Source organism: Mytilus californianus, unplaced genomic scaffold (assembly GCF_021869535.1).
Source record: "Mytilus californianus isolate M0D057914Y unplaced genomic scaffold, xbMytCali1.0.p SCAF_22, whole genome shotgun sequence".
Classification (NCBI taxonomy): Eukaryota; Metazoa; Mollusca; class Bivalvia; order Mytilida; family Mytilidae; genus Mytilus; species Mytilus californianus.
This window is the reverse complement of record NW_026262671.1, coordinates 1,519,176-1,542,954: the sequence shown is the minus strand read 5'-3', so window position 1 is coordinate 1,542,954 and position 23,779 is coordinate 1,519,176. Positions and strand designations below refer to the sequence as shown.

General features: G+C 31.6%; 1 protein-coding gene across 2 annotated transcripts in view; it reads left to right on the top strand.

The window, feature by feature from the left end:
- Window positions 1–22,003, top strand: part of LOC127732069 (ras-related GTP-binding protein C-like) — a 31,034-nt gene extending 9,031 nt beyond the window's left edge. The window contains exons 5-10 of one of the 2 annotated variants that reach the window (XM_052241123.1): window positions 761–960; window positions 2,408–2,522; window positions 10,913–11,055; window positions 12,270–12,323; window positions 15,187–15,326; window positions 16,770–22,003. In XM_052241123.1, coding sequence (XP_052097083.1) covers window positions 761–960; window positions 2,408–2,522; window positions 10,913–11,055; window positions 12,270–12,323; window positions 15,187–15,326; window positions 16,770–16,891 — 774 coding nt within the window. In that variant the 3' untranslated portion in view covers window positions 16,892–22,003. The remainder of the gene's footprint in view (window positions 1–760; window positions 961–2,407; window positions 2,523–10,912; window positions 11,056–12,269; window positions 12,324–15,186; window positions 15,327–16,769) is intronic. The other variant, XM_052241124.1, reaches the window with a different exon arrangement.
- Window positions 22,004–23,779: the final 1,776 nt, after the last annotated feature.

The following is a 23,779-nucleotide window of genomic DNA, read 5'->3' as shown; positions in this document are numbered from 1 at the left end:
TAAACACCTACACAATTAAGAAAAACTAATCTATATAAAAAACGAGAAACACTTATGAACCACACCAACAGACGACAACCACTGAACAACAGCCTCCTGACTTAGGACAGATGCATACAAATGCAGCGGGTTTTAACGTTTTAATAGTCGCCAACCTTCACCCTAACCTGAAACAGTAGTGTAACATTACAACATAAAAAGACACACTATAAAATATCAATTGAAATGGCTTAACTCGATCAAAAAGACATGTAAACAAAAACAAGTAAACATACACTGAATGAATAAGTTTGATCTATGACACAATATAAATACAATATTAATAAAAAAAGATGTAGAACAATGTCCAAAAGACAATTTTAACCTGGGACAAAATGGTGTTAAATAAAGTAACGTACAAAGGTTAATTTAAATATAATAATTTTGTTGTTAGGAGTACAGAAACATTTTTTTTTACAAACTTAATAAATTTGTCAATCACAGTACGAGTACAGAAGTGAAAATTTATCGTCATACTAAATACTTATTAATGCCTTTTGAATGATTTTTACAGCTATCCATAACCATGAATAAAAATTAATAATCCAATTTAGTGATCATTCAACTGCTGAAAAGGAGAAATTATAATAGTAGCAGGGTGCAAAGGTAACCTATCATTCGATGAGATTCGATGAAATAATATTTATGGCTTACATCCTGTATATGAAAGATATTGATAAAAAATCCCAGTTTTACTGTTATTTGTCAATTTATTTTTTAGGATGAATATATGAATGCATTGACGAAACTTCATACCACTGTAGCCAAAGCTTTTAAAATAAATCCAGATATTAAATTTGAAGTGTTCATTCATAAAGTTGATGGTTTATCTGACGACCATAAAATAGAAGCACAACGTGATATACACCAAAGGGCATCTGATAACTTAACAGATGAAGGATTAGAAAATCTTAGATTAAGGTAGTATTTTTTCCGTTTTTTTATGCCCCCGCGGTAGTGGAGGGGCATTAAGTTTTACCCTTGTCCCTCTGTACGTCTGTCTGTACGTCCCAAAATTGGTTTCCATTCTCTAACTTTAGTTTGCCTCAACCAAATGTTATGAAACTTATGTACAATGCTTATTACCACAAAACTCAGATCATTTACAAATTTAGGTGGCGTCACTTTTACTGTTCTTGAGTTATGTCCTTTTATAACATTATATGCAAGCCGAGGCATCATTTGTGTCCCATGGACACATTCCCCATTTATTTTTTTTTATTTCTCAACAAACCATTTACAGTGGAATGGTACAGACAACACAATATTAGTTACAAATCAACATATATGAGAGAGATGTCAGCCCATATCACACAACCCTTTATTAACAATGTTGATAAATTTACAGTTTCGAAAGTATCTATTTTCTTTTACAGGTCATAAGATCTCCAAATTTAAGTGTATTTGGACGTTTTGAAAATTTTTCTTGAATTTATAAATTTTGAATGTTGGCAAATTTCCTGCATGACATTATGTAATGAAATTCGTCCCCAATTTCATTCAAGTCGCATAATGTGGAAATTCTATTTTCTATAGTGTAAGAGTCACAGATACTGTGGACTCATTTATTTCGTGGGTATCAATTTTAGTGGATTGAGGAAATAATTGTATAATCCTGGATATTGGATTTCATGGTTTTGCCAAAGTCTGCATACATGGCTATAACAAAAGTCTGCATGTATAAAAAATTTGCACTTAGTTGAACATTTAAAATCGTGGTTTACCTTAAACCACCAAATCCTCAAAAATAGATAACCCACAAATAATAATAATGAATCCACAGTGGGTAAATTCTTAATATCATATTTTGCTATTCTAGTGTATGGCTCTTGCAATCAAATCTTTACATAATTTGATATCCAGATCGATTACTTAAAAAGCTGAAATTTTTCTTATGCTGTTTGTTCTATTTTGCAGTTTGCCTACATGACCTAAGGATACATAACAAAAACAGTTTTGATGCATTTTCTGTTTAAAAATCCTATGTGTGTATTTTTAAATTGCTTTATGTTTAGTGGTATATATTTCATGCATATTTAGGACAATTCAAACTGGAAAGATGAATTTATTGTTTGTTCATTGTGTATTTTAGTTTTACCTTAACAGTATATATAAAGGTAAACATCAGAAGATGTGGTATGATTGCCAATGAGACAACTCTCAACCAGACACTAAATGACATAGAAGTTTACAACTATAGGTCACCATTCAGCCTTCAACAATGAGCAAAATCCATACCGCTTAGAAAAGGCCCAGAAATTGACAAATATAAAACAATTCAAACGAGAAAACAAACTTATGATCATTATATATATATTATCCTTTAGTCAAGTTGTACAAATAAAGATTCAATGTTTGTTTATTTCAGTTTTTACCTAACCAGTATATATGACCATTCAATATTTGAAGCCTTTAGTAAAGTTGTACAAAAGTTAATACCACAGCTTTCAGTGTTAGAAAATCTCCTGAATATACTCACCACAGTAAGTACACATAGTGTGATTGATCTCCTCCATATACTCACCACAGTAAGTAGACATGTTGTGATGGATCTCCTTCATATACTCACCACAGTAAGTACACATGTTGTGATTGATCTCCTTAATATACTCACCACAGTAAGTACACGTGTGGTGATTGATTTCCTTCATATACTCAACACAGTAAATATGCATGTGGTGATTGATCTCCTTAATATACCACAGTAAGTACACATGTTGTTATGGATCTCCTTCATATGCTCACTACAGTAAGTACACATGTCGTGATGAGTCTCCTTAATACACTCACCACAGTAAGTACACATTTCGTGATGGTTCTCCTTCATATACTCACCACAGTAAGTACATATTTCATGATTGATTCGATACACTCACCACAGTAAGTACACATGTTGTGATTGATCTCCTTGATATACTCACCACATTAAATAGAAATAAGAAGATTAGTGCACATGTGATTGATCTCCTTGATATACTAACCACAGTAAATACACATGTTGTGATTGATCTCCTTGATATACTCACCACAGTAAGTACACATGTTGTGATTGATCTCCTTTATATATTCTCACCACATTAAGTACACATGTTGTGATTGATCTCCTTCATATACTCACCACAGTTAGTACACATGTTGTGATTGATCTCCTTGATATACTCACCACAGTAAGTACACATGTTGTGATTGATCTCCTTAATATACTCACCACATGTTGTTATGGAAAGCCTCAGCTGTCATATATTAGAGATTTACAAAACGTTATGCTGAAGCTTAAAATGTAAAGTTAAGACAGCGTGATGTTGAATTGAGTCATCAAAATGCTAACTCTAAATTACAATATGCTAAGTTGAATCTGCGCAATGTTGACTTGCAATGACAATTGCTTTAGTCCTGATAGTATAATGATAAGTCACGATGTTGTGATGATATGCCAAACACATGTAACGTTGGGTTTACAGTACATGTCTGGCATGATGATGATGTGAAGTTGACGTTGCATGATGTTAGCTTGCAGATGTATACTGCTCAGTCATTCACATTGACAGCTATGATAACAAATAAAATGAATAGCTAAAATGTATGGTGCTGACTTGTTATTAATAAATGTTGAGCTGATATAGTACGATGTTATATCATTGTGATATTATTATTATTATTATCATGCAATCTGTTGATTTAAAACACCATGATGCACAGTTGAAAGTACATGATGTTAAGTTAAGATAACACGATGCTACAACACTATATTGAAACGAAAGGTTTACTATACAATTTGTTGACTTAAAATAACACGATGCAACGTGTTAAGCTAAGATGCTCACTTGAAACTACACAACGTACAGTTGAAATTTTGTAATTTTAAGCTACGATAGCACGATGTTATATCATTATAATGTCACAATAGGCTTATTATACAATTTGCTCATTTTAAACTACACAGCGTACAGTTGAAAGTATGTGATGTTAAGCTAAGATAGCATGTTGTTATATCATTAGAATGTCACGATAGGCTTACCACACGATATGCTCATTTAAAACTTGATGACTTTCAGTTGAAACTAGGTGATGTTAAGCTAAGATAGCATGTTGTTATATCATTTGAATATCACGATAGGCTTACCGTACAATATGCTCATTTAAAACTACACAACGTACAGTTGAAAGTATGTGATGTTGAGCTATGATAGCACGATGTTATATCATAATAATATCACGATAGGCTTGCCATACAATATGCTCATTCAAAACTACACGACGTACAGTTGAAATTACGTGTTGTTGAGCTAAGATAGCACGATGTTCTATCATTATGACGTCACGAGAGGCTGATCATACAATGTGTTGACTTGAAACTACACGATGTAAATTTGAAGTAGTTTAGTCTTGACTTGAAACAGTAAAATGTTAAGTTATAAAAACAGAACGTAAAGTCAAAATAAAACAATGATAGGATGACATATACTTGTGCAGAATTGAAGATTTTTGGTGTTGGCCTCGAATATAGTACAAATATTGGATCGTTTTATAATGTTAAATTGAAAGACAATAATGATGCGTAAAACATTACAGAATTAGGTGAATTGAAACTGCAATTCTATGGAAAAGAATGAGGGACAAATCCCCAAGATTTTTTCTTCTTCATTTGCAAGTTGATGAATATTAATGAAATTTAACTCCGGAGGCAAAATGATATACAAAGAAAGTTTTCCCTAAATTCATAAAGCAAAAGATTTACCCATCGCTATATATTACACTTGAATACAGTTTAGCCGTATATTTTACATGTTTTGTTTGGATTTTTTTTTATGATTAAAAACTAGACTTTTTTTATGAACAATATTTAAGAAAATATTAATCTATGTTGTGTGTTAATATATACAACAGAATATTGTGCTTATAAGACTTATGACTGTGCGGGTCAAATTTTACTCATATAAAATCACATCTATGTAAGAGTTAGCGGAGAATTTGTATTTACCACTCCCGTTTTCCATGAAATAGAACATAATAATCTGGAGTCTTAATCTTAAAAAAACAAAGATCAACTGATATGACAAATAATTGAGAGAGTCAGAGCTATATCAGCTGTTTGTCGACTAGTTCGTTGAAAATTCGGCTAGGCAAGTAAAGTATGTCTTGTAGCAAAGCAGGGTTTATTCATATTCATATCACACTTGCATGTTCTTGTCCTGATATGCATGTAATATTTGCCACTGTACGTAAAACGCACCCTTTTTCCCCGAAATAAAACCAAAAAATTTGGACTGAATCAAAACCCATGCTATTTGGATTTCCATAGATTGTCAAAGACGGTTTGTCAACTAGTTTGTTAAAAATTCGGCTAAGCAAGCAAAATATCTCTTGAACAGAGCCAAGATTTATTTATATTCATAACACACTTACATATTCTCGTCCTTATATGCATGTAATATTTGCCACTGTACACTAAATACAAATACATTTTCATCAATTCTTTTCTTATGAAAAGGAGCCTATTCTAAAGCACGTTCACCGATTTGACACCCTGTAATTCATGTTTTTTGGGAGTTCCTCGAAAAAGTTCCTCGGGGGGGGGGGGGTCACATTCTCATATAGCTCTGACCCTCTCAGTCCTACGCCTTCACATATTATTTGTCATATCAGTTGATCTTTCCCACGGTTTTTTAAGATGCTTCATTGCGTGGAAAACGGGAGTGGTAAATACAAATTCTCCGCTAACTCTTACATAGATGTGATTTTATATGAGTAAAATTTGACTCTCACAGTCATAAGTCTTATAAGCACAATATTATGTTGTATATATTAACACACAACATAGATAAATATTTTCTTAAATATTGTTCATAAAAAAAGTCTAGTTTTTAATCATAAAAAAAGATCCAAACAAAACATGTAAAATATACGGCTAAACTGTATTCAAGTGTAATATATAGCGATGGGTAAATCTTTTGCTTTATGAATTTAGGGAAAAATTTCTTTGTATATCAATTTGCCTCCGGAATTAAATTTCATTAATATTCATCAACTTGCAAATGAAGAAGAAAAAATCCTGGGGATTTGTCCCTCATTCTTTTCCATAGAATTGCAGTTTCAATTCACCTAATTCTGTAATGTTTTACACATCATTATTATCTTTCAATTTAACATAAAACGATCTAATATTTGTACTATATTCGAGGCCAACACCAAAAATCTTCAATTCTGCACAAGTATATGTCATCCTATCATTGTTTTATTTTGACTTTACGTTCTGTTTTTATAACTTAACATTTTACTGTTTCAAGTCAAGACTAAACTACTTCAAATTTACATCGTGTAGTTTCAAGTCAACACATTGTATGATAAGCCTCTTGTGACGTCATAATGATAGAACATCATGCTATCTTAGCTCAACAACACGTACTTTCAACTGTACGTCGTGTAGTTTTAAACGAGCATATTGTATGGCAAGCCTATCGTGATATTATCAAAATATAAGATATTGCTATCATAGCTCAACATCACGTACTTTCAACTGCACGTCGTGTAGTTTTAAACGAGCATATTGTATGGCAAGCCTATCGTGATATTATTATGATATAAGATATTGTTATCATAGCTCAACATCACGTACTTTCAACTGTACGTCGTATAGTTTTAAACGAGCATATCGTGTGGTAAGCCTATCGTGACATTCTAATGATATAACAACATGCTATCTTAGCTTAACATCACATACTTTCAACTGTATGCTGTGTAGTTTTAAATGAGCAAATTGTATAATAAGCCTATTGTGACATTATAATGATATAACATCGTGCTATCGTAGCTTAAAATTACAAAATTTCAACTGTACGTCGTGTAGTTTCAAGTGAGCATCCTAGCTTAACACGTTGCATCGTGTTATTTTAAGTCAACAAATTGTATAGTAAACCTTTCGTTTCAATATAGTGGTGTAGCATCGTGTTATCTTAACTTAACATCATGTACTTTCAACTGTGCATCATGGTGTTTTAAATCAACAGATTGCATGATAGACCAATCGTAATATCACAATGATATAACATCGTACTATATCAGCTCAACATTTATTAATAACAAGTCAGCACCATACATTTTAGCTATTCATTTTACTTGTTATCATAGCTGTCGATGTGGATGACTGAGCAGTATACATCTGCAAGCTAACATCATGCAACGTCAACTTCACATCATCATCATGCCAGACATGTACTGTAAACCCAACGTTACGTGTGTTTGGCATATCATCACAACATCGTGACTTATCATTATACTATCACGACTAAAGCACTTGTCATTGCAAGTCAACATTGCGCAGATTCAACTTAGCATATTGTAATTTAGAGTTAGCATTTTGATGACTCAATTCAACATCACGCTGTCTTAACTTTACATTTTAAGCTTCAGCATAACGTTTTGTAAATCTCTAATATATGACAGCTGAGGCTTTCCATATGTTGTGATTGATCTCCTTGATATACTCACCACAGTAAGCACACATGGTGTGATTGATCTCTTTACTATACTCACGACTTTGACGAAATAAATATTTAAATCAGATATGTAAAGTGATATAACAAACATTATGTTAAAAGATCTCAGGCGTTAAAAAATTTGGTACAGGTAACTAGCCCAGGACTTATTTGCAGCAGGATTTTACTAGCCCTGTTGGAAGAACTGCTAGCCCATCAAAACTGACCTGCTAGCCCGAGAATATGCCTTACAAATCAGAGTTTGCTGCATAATTACAAAGTGGGTGTCTCTTGTTTTGATGGCAGCATTATACACTGTATTTAATAATTTATGTTGACCTGTTTTTTATTCTGCTGATAAACAAACAGTGGGGCTCATCTTACATACAAAGCAGACTTTTTATTGGCATACTCGGGAAAATAACGGCAATAGTCTCAGCAACACGCCCGACCTTGCCTAGGGGAATTGTTCTTTCTGGGACACTATAAATTTTCCTTTCCGCTTTTCCTGGTCGTGTTTGGCATTTTTGGGGGATGAATTGTCAGTCTTATTACCCCCTTCATCTACAGTTTTTATGCCCCCGCCGTAGCGGTGGGGGCATTAAGTTTTACCCTTGTCTGTCTGTACGTACGTACGTACGAACGTCCGTCTGTACGTCCCAAAATTGGTTTCTGTTCTCTAACTTGAGTTTGCCTCAACCAAATGTTATGAAACTTATACACAATGCTTATTTTCACAAAAAACAGATCAAGTTTGAATTTTGGTGGCGTCACTTTAACCGTTCTAGAGTTATGCCCCTTTATAAATGGAAAAATTGCAAAATTTTTAGTTTCCGTTCTCTAACTTAAGTTTGCCTCAACCAAATGTTATGAAACTTATACACAAGGCTTATTACCTACAAAACACAGATCAATTATGAATTTTGGTGGCGTCACTTTAACCGTTCTAGAGTTATGCCCCTTTATAAATGGAAAAATTGCAAAATTTTTAGTTTCCGTTCTCTAACTTAAGTTTGCCTCAACCAAATGTTATGAAACTTATATACAATGCTTATTACCACAAAACACAGATCAAGTTTGAATTTTGGTGGCGTCACTTTAACCGTTCTAGAGTTATGCCCCGTTATAAATGGAAAAAATTGCAAAATTTTTATTTTCTTCTAAATATCAAGTTATTTTTAAAATTGGAGTTATCTTCCTTTGTCCATGATTATAGTTGAATCAACTACAATGAATGCTTTATACAATGCAATGTTTAATTTTGACTTCCACTGATAAAACACAGATCAAGTTGAATTTGGGTAGTGTCACTTTAACCATTATTGATTTATGCCCCTTTATAAATAGAAAAATTGCTGAATTTTTAGTTTCTGTTCTCTACTTAAGTTAGCCTCAACCAAATGTTATGAGACTTACACACAAAACTCAGATCAAGTTCAAATTTGGGTAGCGTCACTTTTACTGTTCTTCAGTTATGTCCCTTTATAACTATATGATATGCAAGCGGGGGCATCATCTGTGTCCACATGTGGACACTATCCACATTTATTTCAAAATATATACAAAGGTAGAGCAGAAAATAAATTTTCCAAATGTAAGCAAGGGGAGAAATTCTATCTCAACATTTGACATTTACAAATGTTCTTGACCACTGATAATGCTTCATTTAAATGAACAAATATTTGATAGAATTAAGATCTACAAAAGTAAGAAAAATTTTAACCAAATCAATGTATATATCCCTTTCAATGCTTGAAAACAGAGCTTCCAACATACATGACATATGTAAAGAAACGATTTTTAGTAATAATTTTCTTGTAGGGATATGCTACTTTTTGTGATCAAGGATGACAGGCTCATGGTATCAACTGTGCATTGATTGATTTACCCTTGTCACATAATTATACCCCATGGAACTATAATGTTTTTGACCCATCCATCCGTCAGTCCTACTGTCAGTCTGTCTGTCAGTCCTGTTCTTATCATCGCACCTCCTCTGAATCCACACAACAGAATTTCCGGAAACTTTGTAGATAATTAGGACATACTATGTAAATGTGCATATCGACAGGAAATTATGATTCTATTTATTTTCTAGGAGTCATGCCCCTTTGAACTTAGAATTTTGGCCTAAATATACTACTGCAACAGTTTGTCATGAAAACTCCTCTGAAACCACACAACAGAATTTCCTGAAACTTTGTAGATAATAAGAACATACTTTGCAGATGTGCATATCGACAGGAAATTATGATTCTATTTTTATTTCTTTTTAAAACTGACAAAGTTCCTGGGGTGCCCGTACTAAAATATTTAGAAATATTTGTTTGCATGGATTGGTTTCATGCTCAACAGCTGTCCAACAAGTCAGATCAATACCAATCAATACATCATACCCCCAGTACCGTTAATTGAAAATCTCGGCATAAGAAATGTAAAATACCCCCCTGGTACTAAGAAATCGATATTTAAAGTACGAGAATTGCGATCAATATATGATACCGGGCCACCCAAAGTAATTCGTTCTATTTTTAAAATATGTACAACAGGACCTGTACAAACCAGTTCAAATTCTTGGAATCCTGGATGACGTAATTGAATCTGATTGGTTAAGATAGAACAGTGATTAAGGGATTTTCCACTTTCTATTTTGGAAACGCCAAGAATTTTTTGTTACTAGTCCGTCGGACATATTGGGTTAAACATTTTGATTGCCCGAGGCGTAAATGCTCCAGTCCCGGGCGGATTTTCCACTTTCTGTTTTGGAAACGCCAAGAATTTTTTGTTACTAGTCCGTCGGACATATTGGGTTAAACATTTTGATTGCCCGAGGCGTAAATGCTCCAGTCCCGGGCTTCAAGCTTATGGATTTTTTAACCCCTGGATCTTTCTTGTCGACCCATGGACTCCTGTCCAAAAAACTTCCCTTTTTCTTTTTTAAAAATTGCATAAACATGACCTAGGAGAAAAGTTTGTCCCTGAAGTATTGTGAGAATTGAATTAAACTACAGTACACACAAGGTGATTTAGTTGGAAATTACTCAGGCACTCTTTGTGGTGTTGAGTGAATCATAGAAATGGGCCTAGGTTTCAATGTCAACTTTTTTATCAACTTGTCCCTGAATTTTTTTTAATAATTTTTTTTGGGGGAGGGGGAGGGGGGCAGAGTTTTTTTTTTCTTTTCTTAGTTTTAATTTTAACGAAAATGTCCATATATATTTATATAAATATGGCATATTTTATTTTTCCCAGATTACCATTTCAGGCTCCTTGTAGCTCTAGTGTTTTAGAGTTTTTTTTATATTTTTAGCATTCTGGTAAAGAAAATGTCTTTTTTGTTTGACGTAGTCAGTGAAATCTACATAGCCATAGATATTTGTAATATTTTATATTTTTAGCATTCTGGTATAGAAAAGGCCTTTTTGTTTGACGTAGTCAGTAAAATCTACATCGCCACAGATATTTCCCCGGTAGATATGCAGTCGTATGAACTTTGCTGTGATATGATTGACGTTGTCAATGATGTGTCGTATATTTACGGGTAGGTAATATATAATAACAAGACAATTGTCAGAAGTTTGTTATAATACATCCACTAAAAACTTGAGTCTGTTGATATAGAATATATATGTAGGACTCTGAACAGCGATGGTACTGCTGAGGTGCAATGGTTAGATGCTGAAGTGTGTTTTTGATCACGCTGAAGTGCAATGGTGGCATTGTGACGCTATCTTGTTGATAGCTACACCGAAGTGCGATGTTGGTAACGCTGAAGTGCTATGGACTGAATAAACTTTATTTTCAATGCTTTTCAAGTCTATGTAGAAGGCAATTTGTTTGCCTTAGGTCGACCATACATTGTGTTACTGTAGAAGCAGTATTTCGGGTTTTTAAGTAAATAAGGGGCTTATAAACTTTGGTAAACAGAGAGTGATAGGTAGAGAGGGGAAAGTCAACCTTCTGTAGCAGATTTTTTTCGAAATCTACAAAAGGTTCTAGTTGACGTACGATGGAGCGTGGCATTATTCTCTAAATACATACGGGTCTGTAAAAAGACTTTCCATAATATAATATTACTGTAAACGAGGAAATCACGAGAAGAACCAGGTAAAAATAAAATGTTGAAGCAGAATTATGTTCGCATGCAGAAAATCAAAGAGGACGATCTCTCATTTGTTATGCAACTGTAACTAAGGACAGCAATAAGGTATATCAGTAGTAAACTGTAACTAAGGACATACGTAGACAATAATGAATATTTTATATAAATATATAAAACAATTAAATAATTGCACATCTGTAGATTTTAAACAAGCCATTACGCGTCATATAGACCATCGCACATTAGCAAACGGACCATCGCAGTTTGGTGCAGACCATCGCACTTCAGCATCCCCATCGCACCACTGAGTCCTACATATATACCAAAGGTGTGGACATTTTCATGGGTTTTGGTAAATTTATCATATCTTTAAATTCCATGTTCAGGTTCAAAGGAGAGGATGGATAAACACAGTTGCAAACATTCTGCTATGGTTTCGTAATATACTAATTCTAGAATATACCGCTGCCGTTTGTAATGCAAGAACTTGCGTTTCTGAATAACTCATTTAAAATGTTAAAAAAATATTTTAAAAATAACAAAGAGCTTAAAAGAAAAAAAGAGATATTTACTTTCTGTATCATTTATATGATTTTCAAAATTACTTTTGAAATGAGAGATTGAGCCATAAATTTTTATTTTTATTTTCAAAGGAAGGACCACAGCAAAACCAGTTGTGGTATACTATCTCGACAGGATTCTACAGCGTAATTGTATTTTCTGGGAGTTATGGAATCCTTTCTTTTAATATATGGGGTCATTTTCTTTCATGATATGCACATACATTTTTCATTTTACCCTTAGAAATAAAAAGACTTATTGCTTCATGGTGCAAAGCTATTAGTTTCATTCGTTATACATGATAACTTGAAATTATTACGAAACAAAAGTTAAATCTGATTGGTTTTTGTCGCGCCTGCAGCTCCTGTTGCAGAAAGCTCGACATAGGGATAGTGATCCGGCAACAGCGGTGTTAACTAACAACTTTAAAGCTTTATATTTTAGAAGGTGGAAGACCTGGATGCACCATACTTTGTTTATAGATGCATTATGTTATGAAGTTTCTGTCTGTCATATGTCCATTGTCCTTGACCTCATTTTCATGGTTCAGTGACTACTTGAAAAAAAAGTTAAGATTTTTTGTAATGTTAATTTCTTTCTTATTATGAGAAATAGGATGACTAAACTTAGTATGTGCATACCTTGCAAGGTCCTCGTGCCTGTCAGACAGTTTTCATCTGACCTCAACCTCATTTCATGGATCAGTGAACAAGGTTAAGTTTTTGTGGTCAAGTCCATATCTCAGATACTATAAGCAATAGGTCTACTATATTTGGTGTATGGAATACATGTCCAACTGGCAGGTGTCATATGACCTTGACCTCATTTTCATGGTTCAGTGGTTAAAGTTAAGTTTTTGTGTTTTGGTCTTTTTTTCTAATACCTTAAGCAATAGGTCAACTATATTTGGTGTATGGAATGATTATAAGGTGTATATGTCTGTCTGGCAGGTATCATCTGACCTTGATCTCATTTTCATGGTTCATTGGTCAATGTTCAGTTTTCATGGTTAAGTTTGTTTCATAGATACTATAAGCAATATGTCAACTATATTTAATGCATAGATTGATTGTAAGGTGTACATGTCTGTCTGGCATGGTTCATCTGACCTTGACCTCATTTTCATCGTTCATTGGTCAATGTTTAATCTTCCTGGTTAAGGTAGTTTTTTTAAGAAACTATAAGCAATAGGTCAACTATATTTGGTGTATGGAATGATTGTAAGGGGGTACATGTATTTCTGGTTTGGTTTATCTGACCTTGACTTCATTTTTTTGGATCATGTTAAGTTTATGTGATACTTGTAGTAAAGCTTTATGTTTAGGACTATCAACATAAAATCAATGGTCAGTAAAGCTGGCGAGACATTTAAGCGTGTGCACTCTTGTCTGATCATGATGCTGTTCAAATAAAAAAAAGTTTTAAAAAAACGATATGCCAGCCCTTACCCATTTTCATTCTCATTACTGGAAAAACATTTTCCCTGGCATGAGTTTGGCATCTGAGACAAGAAACAACATCAGAAAAAGGTTTCAAAATAATGTATTGCCAAATGCATCTCAAATCACTTTAAAAGTATATATACCGTTATTGGGTCTATCTTTTTGCATGATCATGCGATAAAATACCAAGCTTATGATATGTTATATATATAATTCTCCTTTTTCACCCATTTTATAAAGTATATAATTTCATCAATTCTTTTTGGCATACCTTTTTTTTGAATGATTTATCTGCTTAAAGAAAATATTATAGATGATTAACTATATTTCTCTCTTCCACAAAAAAGTACTGTCATGTAAATTCAGAAATTTTTGTGATCTTTTTATTATTGCGAAAATTGTGACAGGATATGTTTCTTTTTATAGCAATTCGCCGTTTCAGAATCTAAAGAATCATGGGTAATCTTGTTGTTCGTACCCCAAAATGAAAACAATGTCACGACATTGTTTAAAATTCAATTGTTTTGGACGTTGTAAGCCAATAACAGCGTTTGGTTGACGCTTTTGAAAATTACCCAGAATGCATTAGATTCTGAAACGGCGAATTATTTCTATGCAGCATTTCCTGAAATCTTAATATTTAATCTGGCATTTTCTCCCATTGTTCAACAGTTCCAATAAAAAATGTATACAAAAATTTCTGAATTTGAAGTTTTTAATTTTCAAAGATCAATTTCAGATAGAAAATGATTTGTTGTGTAATGGGTGATATTTTTTTTCAGGATGAAAATTAAAAGATCTGTTAGCCTATCTAAATTTCACCTTCAAAAATATACTTCCATTCTCAAATTTAATTAGGTATAGAAATTAAATGCAGCTTCTTCCATACGTTATGAAAATCAAAAGTGAGACAAATAAAGCTGTATGCTTTTGGATTAAAACTTTACATTCTAATACTATTATAAATATCTCGGTTGTGTTGTATTCGGTTAAGTATCTTATTATTATAAACTTCAGACATTGTTGAATTACGTAACATTGCAAATTTTTGTGAGTGATTTGTAAAACATAATAAATTATTTACTTGTAAATGAAAAACAGGAAAATATTTGTACACAACTTAAAGTGTGGACATACATACTTATAATACTTACTCCTTAATCAAAAGATCAAAGGGAGGTTAATCAAAATATCTACACATGTTTTTCAATTATTTATGCACTTTAATAACAACACTAAATATAATGAAAATATGACTTATTTACATTTCTGTAAATGCATATGTATTTAAAAACAGATCTTTTTCAATTTATTTTGATATAACCAACATGGCAGTACAAATGTTAATCAAGGCGATAGGTGCATCGGTTTAATATCCACTTACCACAAAAATTGAAAAGACCTGGGGAGAACACTGCCTATGTTGAAATTCATATTTTGCAATTTTTGTTTAGGAATAGAAATACAATTTATTGAAAATGAAAACAGCTGAAGATTTTGTCAAATGTAGACAATTTGGTTTCAGTATTTCAGAAATGTATAGTTTTGAATTTCTGTCTTATTTTAGAACAAAAGAAGATGGAGCCTTTGATAGTCAATCAGCATCAACAATTAAATTAAATAATGGTACAATTTTATATCTGCGTGAAGTCAACAGATATTTAGCGTTAGTTTGTATTTTACGGGAAGATAGTTTTGACAAACAAGGTGAGTGATTATTTACATGCTTAATCTGTGTTTAAAGTATTTCGGTCTTTAGTTGTACTCAATGAAAGTGAGATTTAATGTTGTCATTATTTCCCAAGAAAATTTAGTACACACATTGTATTGGTATTAAAGTTGTTTTTAAATATCAAAGGGAGACAATTTAATCTCACTTATCCAAAATTATGAACAGTTTACTTAACAGTTTATTATGCTTCATATTAAAAAAGCTAAATTCTGCAAGAGTTATATACTGATCTGAGTTTTGTGGTAATAAGCATTGTGCATAAGTTCCATAACATTTGATTGAGGCAAACTAAAGTTAGAGAACAGAAACCAATTTCGGGATGTACATACGGACATACGGATGTATGAATGGACATGGGTAAAATTTAATGCCCCCTCCCGTGATGATGGGTGCATTAAAACAGCATCCATGTAACTATAACATTTAATTATTTCTTTACAAATGTTTCATGCAAAGTAGTTGGTCAAAGTTCTTTTTTCAAGTATTAAAAGGTATATACATGCAATTAGATTAAAAAGTCTATTAGTTTTGAATACTTTGAATTCAGAAATTATTGCATGCATTAATTATTGCGATTTTGATGAAAGGACAAAACTGACAGATTTATTATTTCGATTTCAGGAAAATCTGCATACACTTATGTGTATCAGATATCAGAATGTGAGTTCTTATAATTGGGATTGTCACACAATCGCATTATTTGCAATAATAAAAACCTTGCAATAAATTCTGAATTCAATGTATTTAAAACTAAGAAACTTTAATCTAATTGCTTGTATATACCTTTTAATACTCGAAAAAGAACTTTGAGCAACTACTTTGCATGACACATTTATAAGGAAATAATTTAATGTTAAAGTGACATGGATGCTGTTTTTGTAATTAAGTCAAGATTGGTTAGCATTTACTATTAATTTATTTAATGGTATAATCTAAACATTTATATTTTAAAACAGGATTTGAAGCAGTAACTTTTTACAGAATTGCAAAGTTTAGGCTTGATATGTTTAGAGTTTTCCTCATACTTAGATAAGTTTCCCCAGTTTACAGAAAATTCTCTAACTCTCTCTTTTGTCATACAATTAAACTGGAGATAATTTTAAAAGAATAAATGTAGAATAAAAAAAAAATTGAAACTGAAAAGGGAGATAATCCTTCTTTACCCTTGTATTAATTTGCCATTTTGAATCTAATGAATTATGGGTAATATTTTCAAAAGATTACACCAAAACATGATGTCTGCCTATCATTGTCCTTAACAAAGGTGTGAAAATATTTTTATTTTATTGAGCATACAAACAATGAAGTTACCCAAAATCATTTAGATTTAGAAATGTTGAATTATAATCTTTTCTTCATTTATAAATTATTTTTTGCAAACTTTTTAAAATTAACCTTTGAACTTGTTTTTTTTTCAGGGGTAATAGACTACAATTTCCTATGCTTCCGACAGGCTATACAAGAAGTATTTGAGGTCAAACAGAAAGGACAGTTAGTAACGTCAGGTGAATTTATCCAGCCGAACGGAATCATTAAATGAAAATGTATATATATGTGTAGGGTTTTTATTTCAATGACTAGAGACCTCAACTGATATTAGCAGAGAGGATGCAAAAGTGATGTCACATTTTTGCCAGTCGATAAGACTTCTTTGATTTAATTTTTAATGTACAAATTAACAACAGGCTCTGACTATCAAATCTAGATGGAAACAATGTCAAAATTTGTGAAATTTACTGAAATCTAAGGATGGAAAAGTCTATAGAACTTACTCAAATCTATATGTAAAAAATATCTAAAATTGTCAAACTTACTCAATTCAAAATGTAAGTCATGTCAAAATTTGTCAAATCTAAATAATGTCAAGATTTTGTTTTTGTTTTGACTTTTATAAGCTACAATGTACTATCACTTTTGTCAAATATCAACAACAAAAAGTGATATTCTTGGGGACAAGGGAAAAGTTTGTAACTTGCATTGTAAATTCAAAAAAAAATTTTTTTCAAGAGACAAATACTTTTTATAGATTTTTAAAAGACATTGTATTAATGATAAATAAAATTTTGGATTTTTTATGCCCCTGCCGTAGCGGAGGGGGCATTAAGTTTTACCCTTGTCCGTACGTACGTCTGTCCGTTTGTCCCAAAATTAGTTTCCGTTCTCTAACTTAAGTTTGCCTCAACCAAATGTTATGAAACTTATACACAATGCTTATTACCACAAAACACAGATCAAGTTTGAATTTTGGTGGCGTCACTTTTACCGTTCTAGAGTTATGCCCCTTTACAAATGGAAAAATTGCTGAATTACATTTCCGTTCTCTAACTTAAATTTGCCCCAACTAAATGATATGAAACGTATAAACAATGCTTATTACCACAAAACTCAGATCAAGTACAAATTTGGGGAGCGTTACTTTTATCGTTCTTGGGTTATGTCCCTTTATAATGTTATATGCAAGCGGGGGCATTATCTGTGTCCCATGGACACATTCCCCATTTATTACATATACTATATACACGATATGGATGAATTTGAATTGTCACAAACAATTCTTCACCTGCCCCATTTTGTTTGTGTGTGAAAGAAGGTTGGAGTGGCCTTCATTGATTTGCTATGCCTTCCTACTCAGAAAAATTGGTATAACGCTGAGTGAAAATTATTTTGATCATTTTAATTTTGAAATGAGGAGTTTAAAAGTATTAAAATGCTAGTTTATGCTGTGTATGATACTTGTTTACAACTTTGTCCTTGCTCATTGTTGAAGGTATTAAGATCACCCGTAGTTGTTAACATCCTTGTCCTTGGGTCTTTTGGTAAATAGTCGTCTCTTTTACAATCACTAGAAAACAACAGCGACATCGTGAAACAGTGATTGAATTTAAGTACCAACGCCTAATTTTTAGCCTGGATTTTAGTATTCGTATTGTCATCTGATAAAGTCGTGCTTATTTCAAAATCTTTCTGTTTGAACCCGTCCTGTGCTTTTTGTTTTACTACATGTGACATATACTATTGGTATTGGCATCGGATTCAACCCAGAACTTTTTAATTATATTGGTAATAATAGTTATGTGGAAAAAAAAAGGGCCTGGAATGGTGTAATTTTTAATCAACAATATTGTCTTATATTAGTTATGTATGAAGTTGAATATGCCGGCTAACAAATTGGCTAACAAATTGGACCTCGTTATTTTAGTAGTATAGATACCACATCTCTGTATTTTGAATGATGACTGTTGAAGAAAATTTGCCTACCCCAAACCATAAGGGGAGTTCCAGCAGAAACCAAATTTCTTTTTTGAATCCAACATAATGTGAGCAGTTTTAATTGTTCATGTATTTGAATTCTTCTTGAGATAGATCTCAAAGGAGGAGATATGATAAAAGCCATTATTTTGGCCTTCAAAGTTCAAAAATAGTATAACTGTTCAAGCCTTTTAAAATTTGTTTATTTTATTGGTAAGTGAACAGGGTGATATAATCCAGACACATTAGTTCAGAAATGTGTCGTTATGACGTTAGACCTAAAATGGCCATTTTACTGTAGTTTTTAGTCAAAATTGATAAGGGCAGAGGCTAAAAAGAAATTTTACACATCTTTGCATCTATGTAAAACAAATCTTGTACCAAATATTTTAGGTAAAGGCTTTGCTCATACACAAATATTTATGACAAGATCTCAAAATAAGGCTATTTTTGCAGTTTCTACAAATACAAGGACTTAGAAACCCTAATTCAAACATGTAAGATAAAATTTAAAAGTATGATTACTGATCGATGGCAGTCTTATGTCTTATGAACATATTAGTATAAAAATAAGGAGATGTGGTATGAGTGTCAATGAGACAACTCTCCATCCAAGTCGCAATGTATAAAAAGTAAACAATTATAGGTCAAAGTACGGCCTTCAACACTAAGCCTTGGCTCACACTGAACAGCAAGCTATAAAGGGCACCAAAATGATTAGTGTAAAACAATTCAAACAGGAAAACCAACAGTCTAATCTATATAAAAAACCAGAAACGAGAAACACTTATGAACCACACCAACAAACGATAACCACTGAACAACAGGCTAGGCATGTTATTTGGCAGATTCATAGTAAATTTTAATATTTGGAATTCAGGGGGAAATAAAGCGGCTTTATCGTACCTTCTCTTATGGTTGTCCCAGATTTCTATATTTTTAAACTTCTTTCCACTAGTCACATGAATGAGAAGGATGTTTACATTGTTTTTGTAGTTGCACAAAGAAGTGCTATTTATAACAAAGTTGAGTGCTTAAATGTTTCTGTTGACTGATATGCATTATTATTATCAAGGACTTGTATTTATCCTCAACTCTCTTAATATATGCATGCAAATTTGTATTGTAAGTTTTGAATATTCATAGACCATGTATTATGTTGCATATTCATTGTTATGTTGAATATTCATTGATTTTATTATGAAGTTTAAATATTCATGTATCATTGTTAATCCTACCACATAATGAATGTGATTGAATGTTATTTTTAATTGTAAGGATGAAGATTATAGTTTATATGTTATAATGAATAATATGTTATACAAAAGTTTATGCAAATTTTCATTTGTCATTATCATGCTTTGATATTGGAATGATTGAATTTCTATGAATAAATATCTCATTTTTTTTAATAAGTAAATTAATCTACTTTGAAAATGTGTTATATATCTGTCAATTGTTATTTTTCAGGATTACCGGTATACATTTTACAAAACCTTAATAACTTATTGTCAAACATCAAAGTTCCATGATTTTAACTGAAGCATCATTTGAACCTAAAGTTTTATTTTTGTAAAGCCTATGAAATTGGAACTTCTCATAAAGAATCACTGAACAGGTTTCTTGGCCTAGTGCAAGTTTCAAATAAATATTTTAATGTTTTTTTTTAAAGAAAATGGTTAAGGTTGTCCTTGAAAGAACCCCATTGCCACCCCTCTAAAATGTGGTGCTGATATATATGTTTATATATAACAAAGCAAAGACCAGCTTTACAAGGTCACAAAATAATTCATTATAATTTAATTTCACAACTGTTATTCCTGTATCTTCCATTTTGAGCAGAAATACCAGCATTTAAGTTTTTATTTTTGTTATTTTCGCACATGGGATTACATTTTTATTATTTATTATTTTTAAGAAGAAACAAATGGGCACAAGATTCGTTTTGCAATATAATGTTAAGCTTACATAAATTCTTTATATCATAGAAAAGTAATTGTTTTTCATGAACATCTCGCTTATATTTAAAAACAAAGTTAGATAACAAAGCGTTTAAGTTTAAAACAAAAGGAAATAATAGAGTGTTATATTTAAAAACAACGGGAGATAAATAACAAAGTGTTATATTTAAAAAACAAAGGAAGATAACAAAGTGTTATATTTAAAAACAAAGGGAGTTAATAAAGTGTTATATTTAAAAAACAAAGGGAGGTAACTTATTCAAATCAGCTAAAACTAAAATTGTGATATGTTTCCTTACATGAACATACAATATGAAAATTATTTAGCAATTGTATTACATACATCAATCATGCAACTGAATTTTAAATTGAAATCAATTTTTTGATGTCCAGTTTTGATCGTATTTTATTGAAATTTTTTGTGTGATTAATGTTTTATGTTCATTGTTGCATAGCAGTTGACTATGCCTTCAGAACTGATGTATTATTTTCAAATATAGATTTTTTATTGAAATTTTCTTTGATAGCGTAACAACTTATCAAAACATTTTCAGTAGTGTGTTTAACATATAAAACTTCATGAAAACTATTAGTCAGTAAAGTGAAATAATTATTTACAAGAGGACATGTGGAATCCCCAGGGCAAGCAGGAACACTTTTTAATAGTAAATTGATTATCCATCATTTTTTTTCCATTTAGAAAATGGTCAAAAGGCTTAGGGTTAAAATTGCATAAAATGTCGGTCTGCTCAATTGAATCATGAGGCCAAGAAATTTCTCCAGAAGTAATGAAATAAATTGTAGAAACATTATTAACAAGTCATTTTCAAAGCGAGACACGGTTCAAAGCACTTACTGTAAACCAACTAATTTTTATGGACTTTCACAAGTAGAAATATAAATCTATTATAAATCGTCAAGAATGTTAGATTTCGATCTTCTCTTATATGAAAACATCAATATGATTTGAAAATCGTGAAAAAATAAATATCTGTGAATTTGAATAGAAAGGGCTAAAAGCCAAATAAATTGTGCATATTTTCCACATTTAGCTTACCTGAAGAAGGTAATTGTAAACTTTTACCTTCAAATGCAAGAAGCTTGAAACCCTCAAATCTGTAAGATGAAATTAAAGAATAAAATCCTGATGTCTGATTAGCCTTGTGAGTCAGAAGGATTTTTTTATAGATTTATAATACTTTTTGATTTTGTAATCCAAGGGGCTAAAAAGTACTCTTATCATACCTACTTCTGCGCCCCTCCCCTTTAAACCTATAAACATGAGCATATATGTTTGTTATGTGTACTCATTTTGTACATAACAAGTAAAAGTTGTATATTGTGTTTATAATAATTGTATGGTGGCATGATATATGAAATTATGTAAATAATCATGTGATGGAATGTCATTTTTATAAAGAATTAAAATGTAAATAAACTTTGTTAAGTGTATGATTAAATCTGCAAGCCACATTTATTTACAAAAACACGAATTGAATTTCTCTCTCATCATCTTTTACCACAAAATTTATAAGAATACAGTTGTATATTTTAAAGAAACTAAGGTTTTACTCCCTCTGGCAAATTAGTTGAATTTAAATGAATTTGGCTGTTCTTTTTAGGTACCTTTTGGTTTATATAGTTCCTATATAGATTCTACCACTGTATCGAGTCTGATACGATATTTATCCACTCGAGACTGTTAGATTTTCAAATTGCAGAGGGTTTTAAATATTCAAAATTTAACTGTCGAGTGGATAACTATAGTATTGCACAAGATTTGGTGGTGGAATCTGTTTCTCTAATGATTTTCAAACCATATGCAGACAAACTCAATCCTTCTTTTCGAATGATCTACAAAAAGATGTGTTCTTTCTATGTGACTTCATCAGGCATGGCTGCTTTTTTTCATGACGTCACAATAGGAAATTCAGAGGAAAGCAAGAAAATTTGATGTCATAATTGAATTTTGACCAGTGAAGAAGTGAGATCAAATGAACCACACGTTGATTAAATAAAAATTGTCAGGAAAAGGATAAATCATGCAAGGATTAGAGAAATGTATTTATACATCCCTTACTTTCAAATGTTTATTTTTGAGCGATTCTAATGAAGGTAAATCCAGAAAAACATTTAGTTAAAAAAAATCTTTTTCCTGTTATTGCATACAAAAGCACATACTGAATATAGTCATGATTTACCAATATAGTAAAAAATGGAAATAAAAAAACATATAGCCTATACTGATAAAACAAGTATAGTTCCTTTACATCGACAAAATTGGGTGAGAATCCTAAACAGACATAATAAGTTTATGTGATAACTATTGGTATAAAGCAGCTGAAACTGTGTAAACATACAGATATACAACAAACTGTAAACATACAGATATACAGCAAAACTGTTAACATACAGATATACAGCAAAACTGTGTAAACTTACAGATATACAACAAAACTGTTAACATACAGATATACAACAAAACTGTTAACATACAGATATACAGCAAAACTGTGTAAACTTACAGATATACAAGAAAACTGTTAACATACAGATATACAGCAAAACTGTAAACTTACAGATATACAACAAAACTGTTAACATACAGATATACAACAAAACTGTTAACATACAGATATACAGCAAAACTGTGTAAACTTACAGATATACAACAAAACTGTTAACATACAGATATACAACAAAACTGTTAACATACAGATATACAGCAAAACTGTGTAAACATACAGATATACAACAAAACTGTTAACATACAGATATACAGCAAAACTGTGTAAACTTACAGATATACAACAAAACTGTTAACATACAGATATACAACAAAACTGTTAACATACAGATATACAGCAAAACTGTGTAAACTTACAGATATACAACAAAACTGTTAACATACAGATATACAACAAAACTGTGTAAACATACAGATATACAACAAAACTGTGTAAACATACAGATATACAACAAAATTATGTAAACATACAGATATACAACAAGACTGTGTAAACATACAAATATACAACAAAACTGACTAAACATACAGATATACAACAAAACTGTAAACATACAGATATACAACAAAACTGTAAACATACAGATATACAACAAAACTGTAAACATACAGATATACAACAAAACTGTAAACATACAGATATACAACAAAACTGTAAACATACAGATATACAACAAAACTGTGTAAACAT